Source organism: Musca autumnalis, unplaced genomic scaffold, assembly GCF_047663935.1.
Source record: "Musca autumnalis isolate F117 unplaced genomic scaffold, ASM4766393v1 scaffold_5, whole genome shotgun sequence".
NCBI classification, from domain to species: domain Eukaryota; kingdom Metazoa; phylum Arthropoda; class Insecta; order Diptera; family Muscidae; genus Musca; species Musca autumnalis.
The window spans coordinates 180,200,301-180,221,533 of NW_027412088.1; the positions used below are offsets into that span (position 1 = coordinate 180,200,301).

Below are 21,233 nucleotides of genomic sequence, written 5' to 3' on the forward strand. Positions count from 1 at the left end.
TCCAAGCGTGGATTTATAAAAATATTTTTTTAAACACCCAAAGACCTCCAAGCGTGGATTTATAAAAATATTTTTTTAAACACCCAAAGACCTCCAAGCGTGGATTTATAAAAATATTTTTTTAAACACCCAAAGACCTCCAAGCGTGGATTTATAAAAATATTTTTTTAAACACCCAAAGACCTCCAAGCGTGGATTTATAAAAATATTTTTTTAAACACCCAAAGACCTCCAAGCGTGGATTTATAAAAATATTTTTTTAAACACCCAAAGACCTCCAAGCGTGGATTTATAAAAATATTTTTTTAAACACCCAAAGACCTCCAAGCGTGGATTTATAAAAATATTTTTTTAAACACCCAAAGACCTCCAAGCGTGGATTTATAAAAATATTTTTTTAAACACCCAAAGACCTCCAAGCGTGGATTTATAAAAATATTTTTTTAAACACCCAAAGACCTCCAAGCGTGGATTTATAAAAATATTTTTTTAAACACCCAAAGACCTCCAAGCGTGGATTTATAAAAATATTTTTTTAAACACCCAAAGACCTCCAAGCGTGGATTTATAAAAACGATTTTTTAAACACCCAAAGACCTCCAAGCGTGGATTTATAAAAACGATTTTTTAAACACCCAAAGACCTCCAAGCGTGGATTTATAAAAACGATTTTTTAAACACCCAAAGACCTCCAAGCGTGGATTTATAAAAACGATTTTTTAAACACCCAAAGACCTCCAAGCGTGGATTTATAAAAACGATTTTTTAAACACCCAAAGACCTCCAAGCGTGGATTTATAAAAACGATTTTTTAAACACCCAAAGACCTCCATGCGTGGATTTATAAAAACGATTTTTTAAACACCCAAAGACCTCCAAGCGTGGATTTATAAAAACGATTTTTTAAACACCCAAAGACCTCCAAGCGTGGATTTATAAAAACGATTTTTTAAACACCCAAAGACCTCCAAGCGTGGATTTATAAAAACGATTTTTTAAACACCCAAAGACCTCCAAGCGTGGATTTATAAAAACGATTTTTTAAACACCCAAAGACCTCCAAGCGTGGATTTATAAAAACGATTTTTATACCCTCCACCATATGGAGGGTATAATTAAATTTGTCATTCCGTTTGTAACACATCGAAATATTCGTCGGAGACCCTATAAAGTATATATATTGTTGATCAGCATAAAATTCTATGTCGATGTGACCATGTCCGTCTGTCTGTTGAAATCAAGATACAACCCGCAATTTTAAAGATAGAGAGTCAAAATTTGGTACAGAAGTTTTTATTACTTGCAGAATGGTTGGTATTGAAAATGGGATATATCGGTCCACGTTTTGATATAGCCCCCATAGAACGGTACCTCCCGATTTTCGGTATTTTTAAGGTTTTAGCTTCCATATCCTACCAAAATGGCTGAAATTTGGTACGTAGTCTTTTTTAGGGGTATAAAACATTCCCCCAGAATTTTGTCGGTATCGGTCCACACCTTCATTTAGCCCCCATAGAACGGTACCTCCCGATTTTCGGTATTTTTAGGGTTTTAGCTTCATTATCCTACCAAAATGGCTGAAATTTGGTACGTAGTCTTCTTTAGGGGTATAAAACTTTCCCCCAGAATTTTGTCGGTATCGGTCCACACCTTTATATAGCCCCCATAGAACAGTACCTCCGATTCTCGGTATTTTGAAGGTTTTACATTCATTACCACACCGAAATGGCTGAAATTTGATACTTAGTCTACGTTGGTGGTATAAAACTTCCCCCCAGAACTTTCTCGGCATCGGTCCATGACTTCATATAGCCCCCATAGAACAGTACCTCTCGATTTTCGGTATTTTGAACGTTGTGGCCTCAATATTCCACCGAAATGGCTGAAATTTGGTATTTAGACTTCGTTGGGGTACTCAAACTCCCCCTTTAAATTTGTCGGTATAGTTCTACGCCTTCATATAGGCCCCATGGAAAGGCACCTCCCGATTTTTCGTATTTTGAAGGTTGGGTCTTCAATATTCCACCAAAATTGCTGAAATTTGGTATTTAGTCTTCAATCTATATATATAAAAATGGTGTAAAAAATGTATAGTAATTCATAAAATGAGAACGGCTAGGCCGATTTCTGTAAAATTTTTTGTCAGTTATTCGCATTTTCGAGGAGAAGGTCTTTACGGAAGAAAATTTTGGAAAATCCCTCTGGAAAAGTCGGAAAATTGGAAAAATCGAAAATTGAGTTTTTGTATGAAATTTTATTCCTTAATAGCGAGACGAAGTTCGCCGGGTCCGCTAGTGTGATATAAAACTGTTCGCCAGAAATATGTCTGTACAGGTCCACGCTTTCCTATTGCCCCATTTCTGACTAAAATTCGTCGATATAGGTCCACATTTCGATATAGCCTCCATAGAACGGTACCTCCCGATTTTAGTAATACAGATGATTGTGACGTCAATATCCAACCGAAATGGCTGAAATTCGTTATTTCGTCTTCCAAGAGTTATAAAATATTCCAGAAGAGTATTATCAGTATAGGTCCACGTCTTCCTATATCCCCATAGAAGCGTACTTCTTGATTTTCGGTATTTTTTAATTTTAACCACATTCTCTTACCGATATATAGGAAATTTGGTATTTAGTCTTCTTTGAACCTAAAAACTTTCCGTCTGAAATTTGTCGGTATAGATCGACGTTTTGAAATAGCCCCCATAGGATGGTCCCTCACATTCTTTTACCGAAATTGCTGAAATTTAGTATTAACTCTTCTTCATACACGAAAGGAAACTCATTATTCCATTTTACTTCAATACAACTTGTGGTGGAGGGTATAACAAGTTCGGCCCGGCCGAACTTAACACCGTTCTTACTTGTTTTAAATATTTTCTTATACACCCAAAGACCCCCATATTTTTTTAAACACCAAAATACCTCCAAGCGTGGACTCATAAAAAAATTTTTTCTTAAACACCCAAAGACCTCGTAGTTATAAAAATATTTTTCAAGGACCCAAAAACATCCTAGCGTGTATTTATAAAAATATTTTTTTTAAACACCCAAAGACCTCCAAGCGGGGATTTATAAAAATATTTTTTAAACACCCAAAGACCTCCAAGCGTGGATTTATAAAAATATTTTTTAAACGCCCAAATAGTGGATTTATAAAAATATTTTTTTTAAACACCCAAAGAATCCCAAGCGTGGATTTATAAAAATATTTTTTTAAACACCCAAAGAATCCCAAGCGTGGATTTATAAAAATATTTTTTTAAAAATCCAAAGACCTAGTTTTCTTCTTTTTGTAATGTGAAAATTTATTCTGAAGATCTGAGAAATAAACATCATGACGTATACATTATATTAACACTTATACGCCCCAATCAAATTCACCTAAACAAATTGTTACGCATAATGCTCATCCCCAGACCATGTTAAGTGCCAATATTAATACCTAATTTTATAATTTCAATCATTTATGCTTGTTCTTAGAAATGAATAAAAACCTTAAAGATTTGTTTAGTTCATCCCTAAATTCCCAAAAAAAGAGATTTATCAAATCTCTTTGGACCGCATCATTTGTTTGTCTGTCAATGTAATGCCATAAGCTGCTGAATTAGGAGGGTATTAAAGCAAGCGAAAGAAAGAGAAAAAATGTTATCCAAGATAGCCCAGCTGTTCAATGACCTTTGATGAAAAGTACCAAAAAAATGATATAAAATAAAAATACCTTTTACACACAAAGCCAACTAATACATGCATAAAAAGATCGAAGAATGGGCGAGTTGAAAGAAAAAAACACCAACGGCCATTTATAAATAATTTAAAGATATGTAAATACCAGGAAAAAAACTTGACAGAAAACCTATAAAAATGTTAATACAAAATATTGCAGAATCATAAAATTCAAAAAAAAAACAAGTAAGAACAGACTATAGTCGGACGCGGCCGACCATGTGATACCCTATACCACTAAACGCGTCTTCTTGGGATAAAGTTATAAGATGTGCATTAGAAATTTTACCAATTTTCACACAAAAGTTTTGATCAATTTAACCCGCTAAATATTATCCGATCATACCGTTGACTTGCACGCTACTTCTTCATCTCAAACCAAAACTACGTTTAAAATTTCGCGCCGATCGGACTATTATTGCGACCTACAGAGCGGCTACAAAATCGAGCAAAAATTTTGTTTTTGGTCCATTTCATCCCTTTAACATTTCACGATCATCGCCAAAAACTAATCAGTTCTATTCTGGTCCAAACCCGACCTCCATAATAAATTTCGTGACAATCGGTCCATAATTGCGGCCTCGGCGTTACATGAATTTTTGGGAAAACAAACTTATTATACCCTTTTCCACATTGTGGTATAGGGTATAAAAACATGAACGAACACAAAACATTGAAAGCAAGTAAGTAAAACATTATGGGAATGCCATCAGCACCCCAACCACCACCTCCACTTGGCACCCTTAATGCATTTTAATATTTAATGACTTCAGTTTTTTAGTTGAAGAAACCCTTCGTCAACAACAGCAGCAATGTAATTTTATCGTTAATATTATGCTGCCGCTGCTGTTGCTGATGATGATGGCCGAGTAGGAAAGTAACACTTTAGTCATATTATACATGGTAATTTTATGATATTACCTTGGGTGTTGCGGCTAAGTGTTGTGACCATAGCCGTAAATCATTATAATCAACAGTAACAAAAGGGGGGGGGGGGCAATACTTAGTAGTCATTTCTAAGTTGGGTGCGTACTGGTTATGGTTCTTAGTTCCAAATACATATGTTCATATGTGCATATGTATTTATAAAGGAGTATTAACTTTAGAAGTATGTTGCACCATAAAGTGACATGATGAAGTTATTATTTACCTGGGCCAAAGGGGCTGTTATTAAATGGGTTTGCTAGAGTAATCACCGGTGGTGGTGGTGGTTAGGAAATTATTACTGAAGTAGATTGTTTACGGAAGACGTATGTTATAATGTCAAGTCTTTGTGTAGTGGTAGAGGGTGTGCTGAACTTTTAATGCGGTAGGAGTATAGCAGATTATAATGCAATGTTTTTGTCACATTAATATAGGTGATTATTTTGTGGAATATGCAGAATGAAAACATAATAGTCATTATTATGTCTTTTGTACATGACGGCGTATACGTATTGACATCAGTCATACGTCACCTGCATCTAAAAGCAGAAAACAATAACCGGTCCTAAAAGTTTCGGTACAAAAGAGGCATGGCTTTTTTGCACAAGCCATTTGTGATAAAAGAATAAAAGACAAAAGGGAAATCTAGTTCGAATGAGGCTCGGCCGTTCATTATTTTTCAACAGGACTATTCGTAAAAGATCTTTAAAGGAATTTAAGAATCCTTTGTCCATAAAGGACCTTTTAATGACAGTTTCTCAATGAAAGATTTTTCAAATGCTTTCCGGTAATATACTACACTTTCGATGTCATCTATCCATTGAAAAACTTAGAGAGTCCTTCTTGTCATACAAGGAAAAACTTTATGTCCATAAATGTCTTTCAATTGAATTTTATCCAAAGAAGTCCTTGAAATGGTCTACTGTCTATAGATGACTTTTCAAAGATCTCAGGTCTCAGTATCTTCTTACACAGAATATCTTTTAAGAATCTTCTGTTTAAAGGATAACTTTCGCAGTCAATTTCTGTAAATCTCAGAACTTTTCAATCAGAAATGAATTGAGCCGAATGTCAAATTGAACTTTTTATAACATATTCAGAACTAAAATGGAATAGTTACCTTCCTTCCTGTCCACAATTTTAGCTAGAGAAATTTTTCGACTAAGGGTAACCAAATGCATGCATCGAGATGTAGCCTTATATGGGGCCGATACCAAAACATGGACCTATGTTGACAATTTTTGGTGGAGAATTTCGCTACCACTTGTAGTGTCAAACTACAGGTCAAAAAATGTAGCTAGATTCCTCAAAATATCGAAAATCGGTGCGTAGCGTTACATGGGAGCAAAACATGGACCTATATTGACAATTGTGGAGAAATGTTGTGACCATTAAGAAATGTCTAAGTACTCCTAGTTCGGTTAAAAAATGTGGCTGAGATCTTTAAAATACCTTTAATCAGGAGGTACTGCTATATCGGGACTATACCAGAACATCGACCTATGTTGACAATATTTAGTGAAGAAGTTGTGCAGCTCTCTCTCGCTCTCTCTCTAGAAAATATCTCTTCTGACATGCTTAGATTGGACAATCTTTCCACTAGCATTGTCGCTGTGATAACACCCAAGCAGATACTGCGTCGACAACATCTTGTTTAGAGTACGCACCCGTAAAATCTTCGTCACCCCATGAAGATGGTACACTGGTGGATGTCATGAGGAGGCACCCTGTTGCAGTCATCAAGGCGGCAATCTAGCAGGTTTGAATATTCTGCTAACATTTGCATACCCACATCGGAGATGTATAGCTTACCATAGACTAGCCTGTTGCTTAGTAAAATGCCACCAAATTTTATTTGTCAGCACCACAAGTGCTGCCGGCCAGCGACTTGACGACCATGTTCATACTTCTGATTTTGTTGCAAATAGATCTGGCTAGCTCGGACGACTTAAAATGCTATTGAACGTTATACCCAATATTTGTTGTTGTTGTAACAGTGTTTTGTTATTATGTTTGTATGTTCGTTCTCCTGTTCAAACTGGCTCTGGGTCTATCTCCAGTTCCAGGAATGTGGCTACTTCGACGGGATGTAACCACAGATCCACTGGTGTTTGTTGAGTAGGTTTGGCTTAGTATCGTGCGGGCCCATGCAGCATACTGGACAGATGTCTTGCACGGTGCGATCGATTCCAGCCCAATAGGAATTTAGGCGACTGTAATATCCCGAGCGTAAATGAGCCAAAACTACTCTGGTTTGTCGTGGCAGCTGACGTTCTTCAGTTGCGATAGATGGGGGATGTACTCTGATGACTGCATTCACACAATAATTGCTTATGGCCTTAGCAACTGTATCCGTGTGAATCAGTGATGGCCAAAAACACACATTTGCAAATTATAACTTGCGCTGGTGTGAGTGGAAACGTAAACAATGCATTAACCGAACGAATGTGTTTACAGTGTACGTGTGTGTCGTATGCCCGCGGGCATAGGAAAGTTGTTGTTGGTGGCCATCACTGGTGTGAATGCTGTTCAAACCTGCCTGATATGCCTGTTGATCTAGAGGTTCTCCCCTATATTGTTGGACATCCGTCTCTAGAGCATGAATATCCTTCTTGATATGCCTGGGTGTATCGGTGGCCACAAGATTGTGATTGGGATGACTCTCACGGTAACACCCAAGCAAGTACTGCAACGATAGCATCTCATTATGTTGTCGTACTGGAAGAATCTTTGCCTCCTGATGTAGATGGTCCACTGTAGATTTGAGGAGGCACCCTGTTGCTGTTCTCAGGTTGGCGTTCTGACAAATTTGAATCTTATCCCACTGCGTGTCACATAAATTCGAGGACCAAACTGGCGCCGCATAGCTAACCACAGACCGACCTATCGCTTTATACTTGGTCAACAAGGTTTCTTTATCTGCACCACAAGTGCTTCCGGCTAGGGACTTGAGGACCTTGTTCCTACATTTCAGTTTATCGCAGATAGCTGTGGCATGCGAGGACGACGTGAAAGTGGTGTCGAATGTGACCCCTACAATTTTGGGGCAGTTTGTGGTCGGAATTCTGCTACCATCCGCCCTGATATTCAACTCTCTTCTATACTGCGCCGCCCATGTGGTGAACAGAGTTGCCGTAGATTTAGTGGCGGATATCAGCATATTCTTCGCGTGGAAAAAGGTGGTAAGATCCCTGTTTCATTCTACGGGGCTTGGATTTCATCTTCCTGAATTCCACAGACGACTGGCGACCATACACAGTTGATTATCCAACGTTTCAGACATGGTCGATATCCTCGAACGGCGTGGAGTGCTTGACAGTATCAAAGGCTTTTGATAAGTCAAGCGCCACCATTACTGTTTTATCACACGGCCGATCCTGGTTGAGTCCTCGACAAATATTATAGAGATGGCGTGCAGCGCTGTTGTCGTGCTGTGCTGCTTACGGAATCCATGCTGATGATCGGCAACTTGATAGCTATTTCTACTACTGGGGAGGACTAAGGCCTCAGGGTCTTCGCTATAGGTGATAAAAGCGAAATCGGCCTGTACGATTCAACTTTGCTAGCATTCTTGCCTGGCTTCAGTAGCGAGACCACCCTGCCCATTTTCCAGACTTCGGGAACAATAAGGGGGGCTAGCGACTGGTTGAGAACTTTAGTGAGATACTCCACTCCCGGCTCATCCAGCTGTTTCAACATTACCATGGAAATTCCTTCATGACCCAACGCTTTGGATGATTTAGCGTTCCTGATGGGATTCGCAACATCATCCATTGTAAACTGTGGTGGTTCAGCCTCGGCAGGAAGAGATCTAATGCGACGTAACACTCTTCTCTTCGTCCTGTCACTCTCGGCGTGCTCGACAAACTGTCGATTGAAGTAACATGCGCACCTCATCGGTTCAGTCAACGTAACGTCGCCAAACGTGACTGAGGTCCTGTCATCCCTCCTTCCGAGGTTCGAGAGTGACTTAAGCGCTGCCCACAATTTACTTATACCGGCTACAATGCTGCAACTCTTCAGATGATTCAACCACTCGTTCCGCTTATGTTCGCCGAACAGCCTGTTAACTTCCAGTGTCAGCTCCCTGACTCTGGGGTCGTCGGAGTTGGTTCGACGAATCTCATCACGCTCATTTGCTAATCCCGTCGCCTCTGCTGGGAAATTTGGTCTTACATCCTGTATTCGAACAGCAGGTATATAACGAGCGGCTGCAGCATTGATGATGTCTCGGAACGTCCTTTCCGCTACCCGAACATCAGAAGGATTGGACAATTCTCTGAAGCGGTGATTGGCAAATGGTCTGATCCAAGGGAAATGACGGGTTGCCAGGTGACGTCATTTGTTAGACCAGGAGAAACGATGGTTATGTCTGGTGAACTGTGACACGCTCCTATAATTCTGCTAGGGGCATCCTCATTGACAGAGCAAAACGTAGAGCTATCAATCTGCTCAGCCATCGCTATACCACTCTGGACGTTTCCGAGGGCCGAATGCATCATGAGATGCGCATTAAAATCCCCCAGGACCAGACTAGTATGACCTTCCAAAAGCGGGCTAATGTCAGGCTTATAATCTGAGATACAGCTATTTCTCGGCGGGATGTATACGTTCAGCAACAACCACACCTGACTCCTAACCCAATACATTCCACGGGTCGTTAGAGGCAGGCACAAGCGAGGCAGGTCTGTATTGAACAGACTGGTGCAAAAGGAAAGCTACACATCTGGTGCGATCCTTCCTTATTACGTTGTAACCATCACAACGTACTGAGCTGTGGTCGTTCAGCATGGTTTCCTGCACCGCCGCGACCTTGATCTTCTTCCGATTCATAAATTCCAATATTTCAACGATCTTACCTCGGAGCCCATTGTAATTAAATTGCAAAAAGGATGCATTTTCTGGGATTGGAACAACAACGGCTGGTGTTAAATACTGCGCGTGCGGCTGCTGTGGGGGGACTGCGTGGGAGTTTCGGAATCTGACGACGAAGGAGTTTCGTAATCTGAAGACTTACTGGGGGCTGTGTTCGCGCAGCATGCAGCAACATAGTCCCTATCGTAGTCCTCCGCGTGGGCAAATCCAAAGCAACCCCTTAAATACACCCACTCCTGACATCTATTGCATCTCACCGAAGATTGGGTATGGGTGAAGGCGGATGTGAGCACAAATATATAGGTCCTGAGTTTTCCTCTGTCCCGGCACGGACCAAAAGAATCCGAAGCAGACATTCCGGGATATGTTGCTCCCAGCACAGAAAAACGAAACAAACACAAACCCATGTACACTGAGGTGGCAGTCGCTGGCCGGAACGATGATGTTGTGTGGTGCCGGGTCAATCCGGTACAGAGAACCCGCTGCCGTGGGATTGATACCCAATATTTTGGGGTAATTGGTGTTCGTATTCACCAACATGGTACACTCATCCGCGTGCATTACGATCTCTAAGCCGAGTGAATGTCGTGGCATTTCAGAAAGGTAGTGGTTAAACCGTTCCGAAGATATCACCGCGCCTTAGTTAAACATCTGCTTCGCTTTTTTGATCTTAGACAAAATGTAGTTCGTTATCCAACGTTTCCTTCTCGGTTGAAGGGAAGTCTTCTCTATGACCTCGAACAAGTTCAAAAGATCAAGAGCCACAATAACTTTTCGGTCGCACGGTCTGTGAGGATATCGCGGATAATGCTGTCTTAGGGCAATTGGGAAACAGCTTCGCTTCATAGTCAGCAGTAGTGCTACAAGAATCTTCGTTACTGACGACAGGAGGGAAATTGGACTGTGCGATTCGCCTCTGCTAACATTCTTGATTGGCGCCTGCAGCGGGAACACCTTGCCATTTTTCCAGGCTTCTGGCTAACGAATGCCCGGATTCGATTACCAAGTCCGGCAACATCTAATTTTCAAATCCTCAGTGTGATGTTGGCGAAGTTTCCTGAGTATTTCAGCCATATAAAACTCTGGTACAGTTGGTGTCTTAAGACACACCGTTCGGACTCGGCGATCCACTATCAGATCCCATGTTTTTGAGCTGATTTGAAACGGGGTACCATCATATATGAGATATGAGAGAAGTTTGCCTGGTCCCTTCTGGAATGTTCGTGGAACAATTATAACGACATAGTAAGGACACTTGTCAAATACTCAACTCCGGGTTCATCCACTTGCCCAAGAATTACCACTGAGATTCCGTGTGAGTTAAACGTTTTACGATGAAATTTCAAGGTGGTTTTTATAGGTCCACTCCTTCCTTTGTGTGGTTAAGGGTCTGTTGGAGACTGCTATGGAAATTTTTACCGAAGATTTTCCTAGTGGCCTTGTTTACGGCGATATTATGTTTTTCGTAGGCAAGTAAGGTACAAAAGCCCCTATCTATCGATATCCCCCGCAAACTGTTGAACTTTAATCCAATCCATATTTTGAAGTTCTGAAAACCTCCCTAAATACATAGGTTTTTATTTTAGAAAAAAAGTGTTTAAATCCACACAGGCTGAGGATATATCTCTGTCAGCATAGCCGACTGATACTTTTTTTACTTGTAGTATATAAATCACACCTTTGAACGTAACAGTCGTTCCGTTATCCCTTCTCCTGCTCTGTAAGATTAAGTTCCATACTCTTAAATCATCAGGGTTTGTGCGACGAAGCACATCATGCTCATTTGCTAGTCCTGTAGCCTCTGCTGAGAAATTTTCTCTTATTTCCGGTAGTCGACCAGTAAGTACATGTCGCGTGGCTGCAACTGTGATTATGTCCCGGAAAATTTTCTGGTCTAAGGCAAAAGAAATTGCGATTGAGCCCAACCCTTCCTAAGATTTCGCGTTTTGGTTGACGTTTGCAAAACATCACTCATCCTCAGCTGAGACGTCTCTTGACCTATCAGTATCGGGGTGCTTTATAAATTGCCGGTTAAAATAACACTCGCACCTGTTCGAATTTTTCACTGTCGAATTTTTCTAGTATCCTTCTATCTCGAATTCAAAAGTTATTTAGCCGTTGCATAGCATATACTCAATGCTGTACCAATATTGTGCTGCTTCATGCGTCTCTCCAGTTGTTCCGCCTATGCTCGTATACTAACCTGTCGACGTCAAGAGTAATTTCCCTAACTCTTGGGCTCAGCTGATATGTAGCGCGAGGCTGCAAATGTAATGTAGCCCCGGATGATTGCCTTAGCGCTATAAGCATTTGAGATTAGTAATGAAGTCTGGTGGTCGGAGGCGATAATAAGAAGATGGTCTGAGCCAAGGTAAATGCGGGTTGCTAGGAAACGTAATTTATTAGACCAGGTGGTCACCATACTGATATCTGGCGAACTGTGGCAATCTCCTCTGATCCTGGTAGCAGCGTCACCCTGCAAAATGTGAAGCTATAGCTGAAAACTCATTCAACGTTTGAGTAAAGTTTTGTGTTGGGCGTTGAGAAAAAAAAACAACAACAGGGCGACACCGACACCAAGGTCCAGCGTTGATCTGCTTGCCGGCATATATTTCAAATGAATTTAAATTTTTCGGCATCATGTCGAACATTGTAAAATCGACCAAAACGACACAAAACTTTACCCAAACGTTGCATGTGTTTTCACCTTATCAGTTTGTATGGCCGGAGTGCCAAAGCTCAGAGGTTATAAAGTCAGATGGTCTAAGTCAAGGAGAATGAGGGTTGCTCAGGGCTCGACCTTTATCAGGACGAATATTGTCACAAAGGTGATGTCTGGCGAGCTGTGGCATTCTCCTTTTATCTTCTTAGGAGCGTCTTGATATATTGTGCAAAATGTGGATCTATAAATTTGTTTGACCCACGCTGTACCACTAAGATGGATTGTCAAAGCATTGAGGTCTCTAAGCACACGACTATTATTACTCTCCAAAAGCGTACCAATGTTTCTTGTACGATACTTTCGCGAAACGTGGAAACCATCGCAAGCTTGCAAGCTATGTGTGAAGAGGAGCTTTGTTTTCTGACCATGATGTTTCTCCGACTCATAAAATCTACAAGCTGACTTTGTTGCGGAGACTGCTGCATTAGAATTGAAGGAACGATGCATTTTCGAGGTGCTAAATTGCAAACTGTTGTGCTACATGCTGCGTTTATTGTTGTTGGGAAACAGCGGGTATGCCTCGTATTCCAAAGACGTCGATGAATGCGACTACGAAGTTGGAGACGAACTGGGAGATGTTCTAACTCAGTAAACAGCAACATGACTCCTATTAAAGTAGTTGCGGAGGCGGTTAAAAACTGAGAAGCTTCGAAAGTGCACCCATTCCCTACATCCAATACATCTTACCGACGATGATATATGGTGGATGCGCATCTTGCAAACTGAACAGATGCACGGCCCGGGGTTCTACTCTATCCGAAGCAAAACTATAGAGAGCGGAGGAAAAGTGATCAGAGATATCATTAAAGACTCACGGCTGTAGATTAATTCTCCTTGTAAACAGAAATGGTGCGGTGTGCCACAGGGGTGCAATGGTACGCACACCTGCCTTGCATGCTGAATATCCGTTTTTCCAGGCCAGGAAACAATTAATGATAAACTTTGGCAAAATGCCCCTCAGCGTAATGTTGCCGACATTTCCTGGGTATTTTAGCCATTAAAAACTTCTCTACTGATAGTGAACTAGGACACGCCGTCCGGACTCGGCGATAAGAAATAGGCCCATATGATTGAACCAATATTAAGAGACGTGTACTCATTTATTTCAGAGGTGTTTCCCTTCGTGTATGTATGTATGTAACAGACCCATCGCTGCATGTTAAGCCCAACTTCCTAAATGATCAAGAACTGTATGTCAATTTTTCTTTCTTTCATGGCTGTTGGTCATATCGTCGTTTAAAGGTGTAATGACAGACCCAACAACAAATTCCCCACACATTGGTTTATAGCAGCATTCCGGAGCACTTTACTCGCAAGTGAAAAACCATGCACTCACACAGTGTTTGCTAAAACTTTTTTTACTGTGTGCCGATTGCTGGTTTATAGGTAGCACCCGTTTTAGCACTCCTCTAGAAAAATGTTTGATCCGCACATCCCAATTTTGCTTAGTTGAACAGAAGTAAACGAGGTGATAGTTGCAGTGTTTGGAAAATTTTTGTCTCGTGTTAAAAGCAGCGGGATACGGAAATAGAAAATTTTAAACAATGTTGCCTTAGTATTTGTGGTAGAATAATTTCTGCTTTCACCACCAAACTTCGATGGCTTTAGCAGAATATTGATTCTTGAAGACAACCAAAGGAGAAACTTTCCAACACGCATGTCTTTCCATTGCCTGCCTTTTTCAAGGTTTCCTATCCAATTTTATTTTCATCAAAGTCAGGTGTGATATTAAAACTATTTTTAGAAGGATCAGATTCAACCATTCTCCCAACACGACTTTAGAAATGTATGTCCGAAATACCATGCCTCCATTAATCTATGGACTTAATGTGGGAAGGGTATTTCGGAAACCTTGAAAAAGACAGGCAGTGGAAAGACACAATTGTTCGAACGTTTATACTTTGTTTGGCTTCAAGAATCAATATTCTGCTAAAGCCATCGAAGGTTTTAGGTGAAAGCAGAAATTATTCTCCCACCAATACTTATGCAACATTGTTTAAAAATTTTTATTTCCGCATTCCGTTGCTTTTAACACGAGCAAACATAAAACAATAAAATTCCCTAAAATCGATTGCCTAACAAATGTAAAAAATTTGTGGCTTCGCTATTTTTTTCTTTATTGGCACCTACCTTTTTGCCAGCGTTATATTTGTTTACAACTCGTACCACGTAGGACATCCGTGTCTTAAAATAATTAAAATGTAAAAATAAAAATTCCATTGGAATTTTACGATCCGAGCGAAGTTTTTTTCGAATGAACCTACAGAATAAAAAAACGGAAATATTTTCACATTTCTCAGTCATTTGCTTGTGGGGCAATAAAAACCTATAAAAAAAGAAGAAGAAGGAAATCAACAAAACAACGTCGCCGTATTTGGCGGACATTCTTTTTGAGGTGAAAGTTTGAGGGGGTGGTGAGGTGGTTTGTCATTGACGTCCGTTGGCTTCTGCTGCTGAACATGTTCACGACGACGGAAATAATTAACAAATTAATTCCGTTTGGCAAAAAACCAAAAACAACAACAACTCAATAACAAATAACAGAAGCCTAAAAGGTAGGATTCGTGAAAATATTTCAAAACAATGCCCAGACGGAACAATTACAAGGGCAAAAGAATTTAAAATGAAATTTGTTTTTGAACTTTGTTAAAAAAAAAACATAAAAGTTGAAAATGATTTTGCGAGGTATATTTTGTTGCTTTTATTTAAATGTGTTTGGGAAAGTGAATGAAATGACAAATAAACATCAGGAGAGATGCGGTCTCCAGGGTCATTAAACAAATTTTAAAGGGATATGGAAATTAGTTGTTAATACCCTGGGGTTCTGATGAAGAGGTGTGATATGGTAATGAAAATATTAAGCTTAACACACCAATTTCAAATTGGAAAGTTCGGGTGCTTCTATAGAACTCTTCTAAAAGAAAGGGTGCGTCTATAGACCCTTTCTGAAAGAAAGGGTGCTTCTATAGACCCTTTCAGAAGGAAAGGGTGTTTCTATAGGCCCTTTCTGAAAGAATGGGTGGGGTGTAATATAGATCCTTTTAGAAAGAACGGGTGCTTCTAAAGTTCCTCCTATAGACCCTTTCAGATAGGAAGGGAGTTTCTATAGACTTTTTCTGAAAGAAAGGGTGCTTCTAAAAGAAAGGGTGCTTCTATAGACCCTTTCTAAAAGAAAGGGTGCTTCTATAGACCCTTTCTAAAAGAAAGGGTGCTTCTATAGACCCTTTCTAAAAGAAAGGGTGCTTCTATAGACCCTTTCTAAAAGAAAGGGTGCTTCTATAGACCCTTTCTAAAAGAAAGGGTGCTTCTATAGACCCTTTCTAAAAGAAAGGGTGCTTCTATAGACCCTTTCTAAAAGAAAGGGTGCTTCTATAGACCCTTTCTAAAAGAAAGGGTGCTTCTATAGACCCTTTCTAAAAGAAAGGGTGCTTCTATAGACCCTTTCTAAAAGAAAGGGTGCTTCTATAGACCCTTTCTAAAAGAAAGGGTGCTTCTATAGACCCTTTCTAAAAGAAAGGGTGCTTCTATAGACCCTTTCTAAAAGAAAGGGTGCTTCTATAGCACCTTTCTGAAAGAAAGGGTGCTTCTATAGCACCTTTCTGAAAGAAAGGGTGCTTCTATAGACCCTTTCTAAAAGAAAGGGTGCTTCTATAGCACCTTTCTGAAAGAAAGGGTGCTTCTATAGACCCTTTCTGAAAGAAAGGGTGCTTCTATAGACCCTTTCTAAAAGAAAGGGTGCTTCTATAGACCCTTTCTAAAAGAAAGTGTGCTTCTATAGACCCTTTCTAAAAGAAAGGGTGCTTCTATAGACCCATTCTAAAAGAAAGGGTGCTTCTATAGACCCTTTCTAAAAGAAAGGGTGCTTCTATAGACCCTTTCTAAAAGAAAGGGTGCTTCTATAGACCCTTTCTAAAAGAAAGGGTGCTTCTATAGACCCTTTCTAAAAGAAAGGGTGCTTCTATAGACCCTTTCTAAAAGAAAGGGTGCTTCTATAGACCCTTTCTAAAAGAAAGGGTGCTTCTATAGACCCTTTCTATAAGAAAGGGTGCTTCTATAGACCCTTTCTAAAAGAAAGGGTGCTTCTATAGACCCTTTCTAAAAGAATGGGTGCTTCTATAGACCCTTTCTAAAAGAATGGGTGCTTCTATAGACCCTTTCTAAAAGAATGGGTGCTTCTATAGACCCTTTCTAAAAGAATGGGTGCTTCTATAGACCCTTTCTAAAAGAATGGGTGCTTCTATAGACCCTTTCTAAAAGAATGGGTGCTTCTATAGCACCTTTCTGAAAGAAAGGGTGCTTTCTAAAAGAAAGGGTGCTTCTATAGACCCTTTCTAAAAGAAAGGGTGCTTCTATAGACCCTTTCTAAAAGAAAGGATGCTTCTTTAGACCCTTTCTAAAAGAAAGGGTGCTTCTATAGACCCTTTCTAAAAGAAAGGGTGCTTCTATAGACCCTTTCTAAAAGAAAGGGTGCTTCTATAGACCCTTTCTAAAAGAAAGGGTGCTTCTATAGACCCTTTCTAAAAGAAAGGGTGCTTCTATAGACCCTTTCTAAAAGAAAGGGTGCTTCTATAGACCCTTTCTAAAAGAAAGGGTGCTTCTATAGACCCTTTCTTTTTTTTTTTTTTTTTTTTTTTTGGTCGGGGAAAAAATCTTCGAAAGACTCTGGCTACCTGATTTCGCCAGGTGTGCGAGACTTTAACACGCTAAAATAACCCCTTTACTCTGATCCTCTATCCCTGCGGTACCGCCGTATGAGCATTTCGTCGCAGGGGGGAATGTTCTAAAGAACGCTGCTATGTATTATTCGCCTTCGAATCTCATCTTGTCGGCGTAGTTCCAATATGATTGTCTTCACATATTCAGAGACATATTCCCAATTGTCAAGAGACACCATCATTATTTCAATTATATTTTCAACATGTACTTCACTGTTAACTTGCCGCTCTAAGTTTGCCCTCGCTACAATAAAGCGCGGACACAAAAAGAAAACATGATAAGGGTCTTCTACTTGCTCCACACAACATGGACAATTAGGGGAGTGGTCCAGGCCAAAACGATATAAATAGGACCTAAAGCATCCATGTCCGGAAAGAAATTGGGTTAGATAAAAATTTAAATAACCATGCCGCCTGTTTAACCAACTATCCACATTCCGTATTAGTGAATACGTCCATCTACCTTTTGTAGATACTGTCCACCTGTTTTGCCACTCGATAATGCTCCGTCTTCTTGCTATGTCGGGATCTATGTCGGTTTCCCGCGATCTTCGGGAATTGAATACGAATTCAGATTCTCTCGCTAGGATATCAATAGGTATCATAGCGGCGATAACATAGGCTGCATCGTCAGACACAGTCCTATATGCACAGCATACACGTAGTGCTGTAAGTCTATATACCGAGCCAATCTTTGCATAGTACGTGGCGTACCTCGTGGATTGTGCCCATATTGGTGCTGCGTAGAGAATTATATTTTTGACTACTCCTGCAAGAATTTTTCTACTTAAGTATCTTGGTCCCCTTGTGTTTGGCATAATACGGCACAGCGCTTTACAAGCGTTTCCGGCTTTTGCCTTTATGTAGTCTAAGTGGTCTTTAAAAGACAGGCGATTGTCTATGATAACGCCGAGGTATTTCAGACTTTCCGCTGTTGTTATTGTGCATTCTCCAATTTGAATATTTATTCTTTCCACCACCCTACGACTTGTAATTAAGACTGCTTCCGTTTTTTGATCGGCTAATGCCAGGCCTTGGGAGAACAACCATGATCTGACCAACTGTATGCTGGCCTCTGTTACTGTTCTTGCTTCTTCGGTTGTTTTTGCAACAATAACCAGCGCGATATCATCCGCAAACCCAATGATATTAGCTTTCTGTGGAAGTTTGAGCCGTAAAACGCCATCATACATCACGTTCCATAGAAGCGGTCCAAGAACGGATCCTTGTGGTACTCCTCCTGTTATTTGGTATTCCTTTGTACCTTCTTCAGTTTCATATATCAGGATTCTGTTGCGGAAGTAGTCCTGGATTATGGCAACAAGATATGCCGGGACATTTAACCGTCGCAGAGCCTTTAAGATATTCTCCCAATTGGCTGAGTTGAATGCGTTTTTAACGTATAGTGTTACGACCACACAGTATTCTTTTGTCCCTTTTTTTCCAGCTTTGACCATGAATTGCTGCCTTTGCGATGTCGATTACCATTTTTGTTGCATCAATCGTAGATCTCCTTTTCCTAAAGCCAAATTGACATTCGGATAAGCCTTCTGCACGTTCGATGCACTCCTCCAGTCTATCGCGGATAATGCTCTCAAGGAGTTTTCCGCATGTATCTATCATACATAGTGGGCGATATGACGAGGGGTTTCCCAGAGGCTTGCCATTTTTAGGCAGTAGCACTAGCCTTTGCCTTTTCCATATTGATGGAAAGGATCCAAATTCCAAGCATGTGTTAAATAATTTAAGCAACTGTCCACCACAGCACTTCACAATCTCTTTTAGGACATAATTGGGAATTCCATCTAGGCCTGGCGCTTTAGAGTCATCGAATTTCGAGACGGCAAGATTTATCTCCGCTGATGTGACAGGGGGGTAAACAAACTGTCCACCGGGGTCGTATGTTGCCCATGTTGCTACCTTTTGATGAGGAAAGAGGTGATTCACAATATTTCTTAGCGTTTTAGCATCTGTAGGTGTATTTGAGCTAAAGCACTTCAGTTTTTTAGTCACAATCTTGTAGGCTAATCCAAACGGCTGGTTTTCTACATCATCACAAATTGTTAGGAAACATGCTCTTTTGCTTCTTTGTATGGCTTTTTTGAGAGCTTTCTTTTTCATCTTGAGAATCTGTCTATAAGTTTCGTTATCGTCTCTATCTCGTGTTCTTACAAAGCGTCTTCTAGCACGAAGACACTCCTTGCGTAATTCAGCGATTTCAGCGTTCCACCAATATACTGGGGCTTTACCTACTCCTCGTTTTCTCTTTTTCATGGATGCGTTGCATGCCTGTGTTGTCTGTAGTATTAGCTTTTTAGCCATGTTTTCCGGAGTTCCCTGCAGTTCTGTGCCTTCCATACATAGGGCGAATATTTCTTTATCTAGTGAGTCTCTTTTCCAGCCAATTACTTCTGGCGTTCGAACCGTTGATGTTATTGTTGCAGCATCGTTATACTTAATGATTATGGCGCTATGATCACTATAAGTGAACATGTCACTGATTTGCCAGTTAAACCGGTCATAGATGCTTGTACTGGCAAAGGTGATATCGATTATAGAACTTCCACCATTTCGATTGAATGTTGGAGTGCTGCCCGAGTTTAAAAGTTCCACGTCTAGTTGTGCAAATGATTCTAATAATATTCGACCCCTTTCGTTTGTTCTTGGGCTGCCCCATTCTGTCGCCCAAGCATTGAAGTCGCCCGCTATCAAAATTGGACTTTTGGACGAAGCATCATTTACTAGCTTGGTAATAATGTGTTTATACTCCTCAATATCATATCTTGGCGGTAGGTAACAGCTGTAAACTGTTAAACCAGCGACAGTAGCTCGAACAAATCCGAGTTCAGAATTCAAGACATTCTGCATTGGTTTGTTTATGGACCACAACGTGGATGTGCCAGATGTATCACAATACCAGTTTGATGAACTAATGTTCCGATAGGGCTCGCTGATAATTGCTAGATCCACCTCTAGTTCTCGAACTGTCTGTTTTAACAGATCTTGAGCAGCCTCGCAATGATTTAGATTTAATTGTATCACTTTCATATTGATCCTCTAAGTTGGCGTAGAGCTTCCTTATATCTCGGACACACAGTCGACCCAGTGACGTGGCTACGGTTTACCAATGGATCTTTGCACAGCATACACATGGGAGGATTTTTACAAGCAGCAACCCTGTGACCCGCTTCTCCACAGCAAATGCAGCGTCCTGAATTGTCATTTGGGTTTTTACATCTAGCTGCCGTATGTCCAAAGTCTAGACATTTATAGCACCTTGTTGGTATTAACTTTTCACGAACTCGACAGTCCGCCCATCCAATCCGTACTATTCTTTTCTGCAAAAGTATATTAGCAAACGGCGAGCTTAGGAAAACAGTAGCCGTTTGTGTACCTCTGTAGGCTTTTCTTAAAGATTTTATTGCACTTGGTTGCAATTCTTTAAACTCGTCCGAAATGTCGATAATAGCTTGGATTATATCTTCTTTAGTAGACACGCCATCTATATCTTTAATTTCCAGTTGTATTTCCTGGGTTAAAGCACGTACTTCGGCGGATGGACCTAGCACGTTTTCAATTTCCTTCCTAAATTCACTTGTGTTCTCGTGTGCCGGTTTATTTAGCTCCAACAATAACTCACCCTTTTCTGTCTTCCTAATTGTTTTTACATTTTTACCTAGGACAGCCAGCTTTGCTTCACCTTTCACTTTTCTCAGGATATCTGTATATGAGGAGTCACCACATGTTTTGATTATTAAAGCATCTGGTTTATTGGGTTTCCTTCTCCTTCTAGCCCTTGGTGGAACCTTGTTCCAAACCTTTGTCTTGTGTTCGGTATCGGATCTCCCCGCAGATTCATTGGTCACCTCTTCCGCCGTTTTTACAGTTTGTTGCTGTGTAGTATTGTACACGGTTTCTTTCTTCTTCTTTGTGCTATTTTCTTTAGGGCTTTGTGTTTTGGGACCTCTTTTCAACGCAGGCGTTTTTGGGGTTCCTTGTTGTTGAGGTTTTAGCCATACTTCTGTTTGAGTCTCCTTATTCTCTAGCAGACCCATTTGACGTATCCCGGCTTCTTTATCAAAGTCGTCAGCCACTTTTAAATACATTGCCTGTATCTCACGCATCATTGATTGTATATCTTTGTGGATATTGTTTTTAGATTTAACGAATTCATCCAACTGTGATATCTTTCTTCCCAGTCTCCTCAGATTTTCACTTCCAGGATTTTTATTTTTGGGTTCTTCCTCACCTAGATTGTTACCAGATAT

The 21,233-nt window shown here is 40.4% G+C and overlaps 1 protein-coding gene across 1 annotated transcript; it reads right to left on the bottom strand.

Moving 5' to 3' along the window:
* Window positions 1–12,727: 12,727 nt before the first annotated feature.
* On the bottom strand, window positions 12,728–20,013 carry LOC141386855 (uncharacterized). The gene is made up of 2 exons (XM_073955760.1): window positions 19,138–20,013; window positions 12,728–12,799 (listed from the first exon to the last, which is right to left on the bottom strand). The coding sequence occupies exons 1-2, from the start codon at window positions 20,011–20,013 to the stop codon at window positions 12,728–12,730; spliced, it is 948 nt and encodes a 315-aa protein (XP_073811861.1).
* Between the last annotated feature and the right edge of the window lie 1,220 nt (window positions 20,014–21,233).

Coding starts and splice junctions, on each gene's coding strand:
- LOC141386855 (XM_073955760.1), bottom strand. CDS start 20,013: ATGAAAGTGATACAATTAAATCTAAATCATTGCGAGGCTGCTCAAGAT. Junction 12,800..19,137: donor TTCGTGCTAGAAGACGCTTT/GTAAGAACACGA, acceptor CCAACTTCGTAG/TCGCATTCATCGACGTCTTT.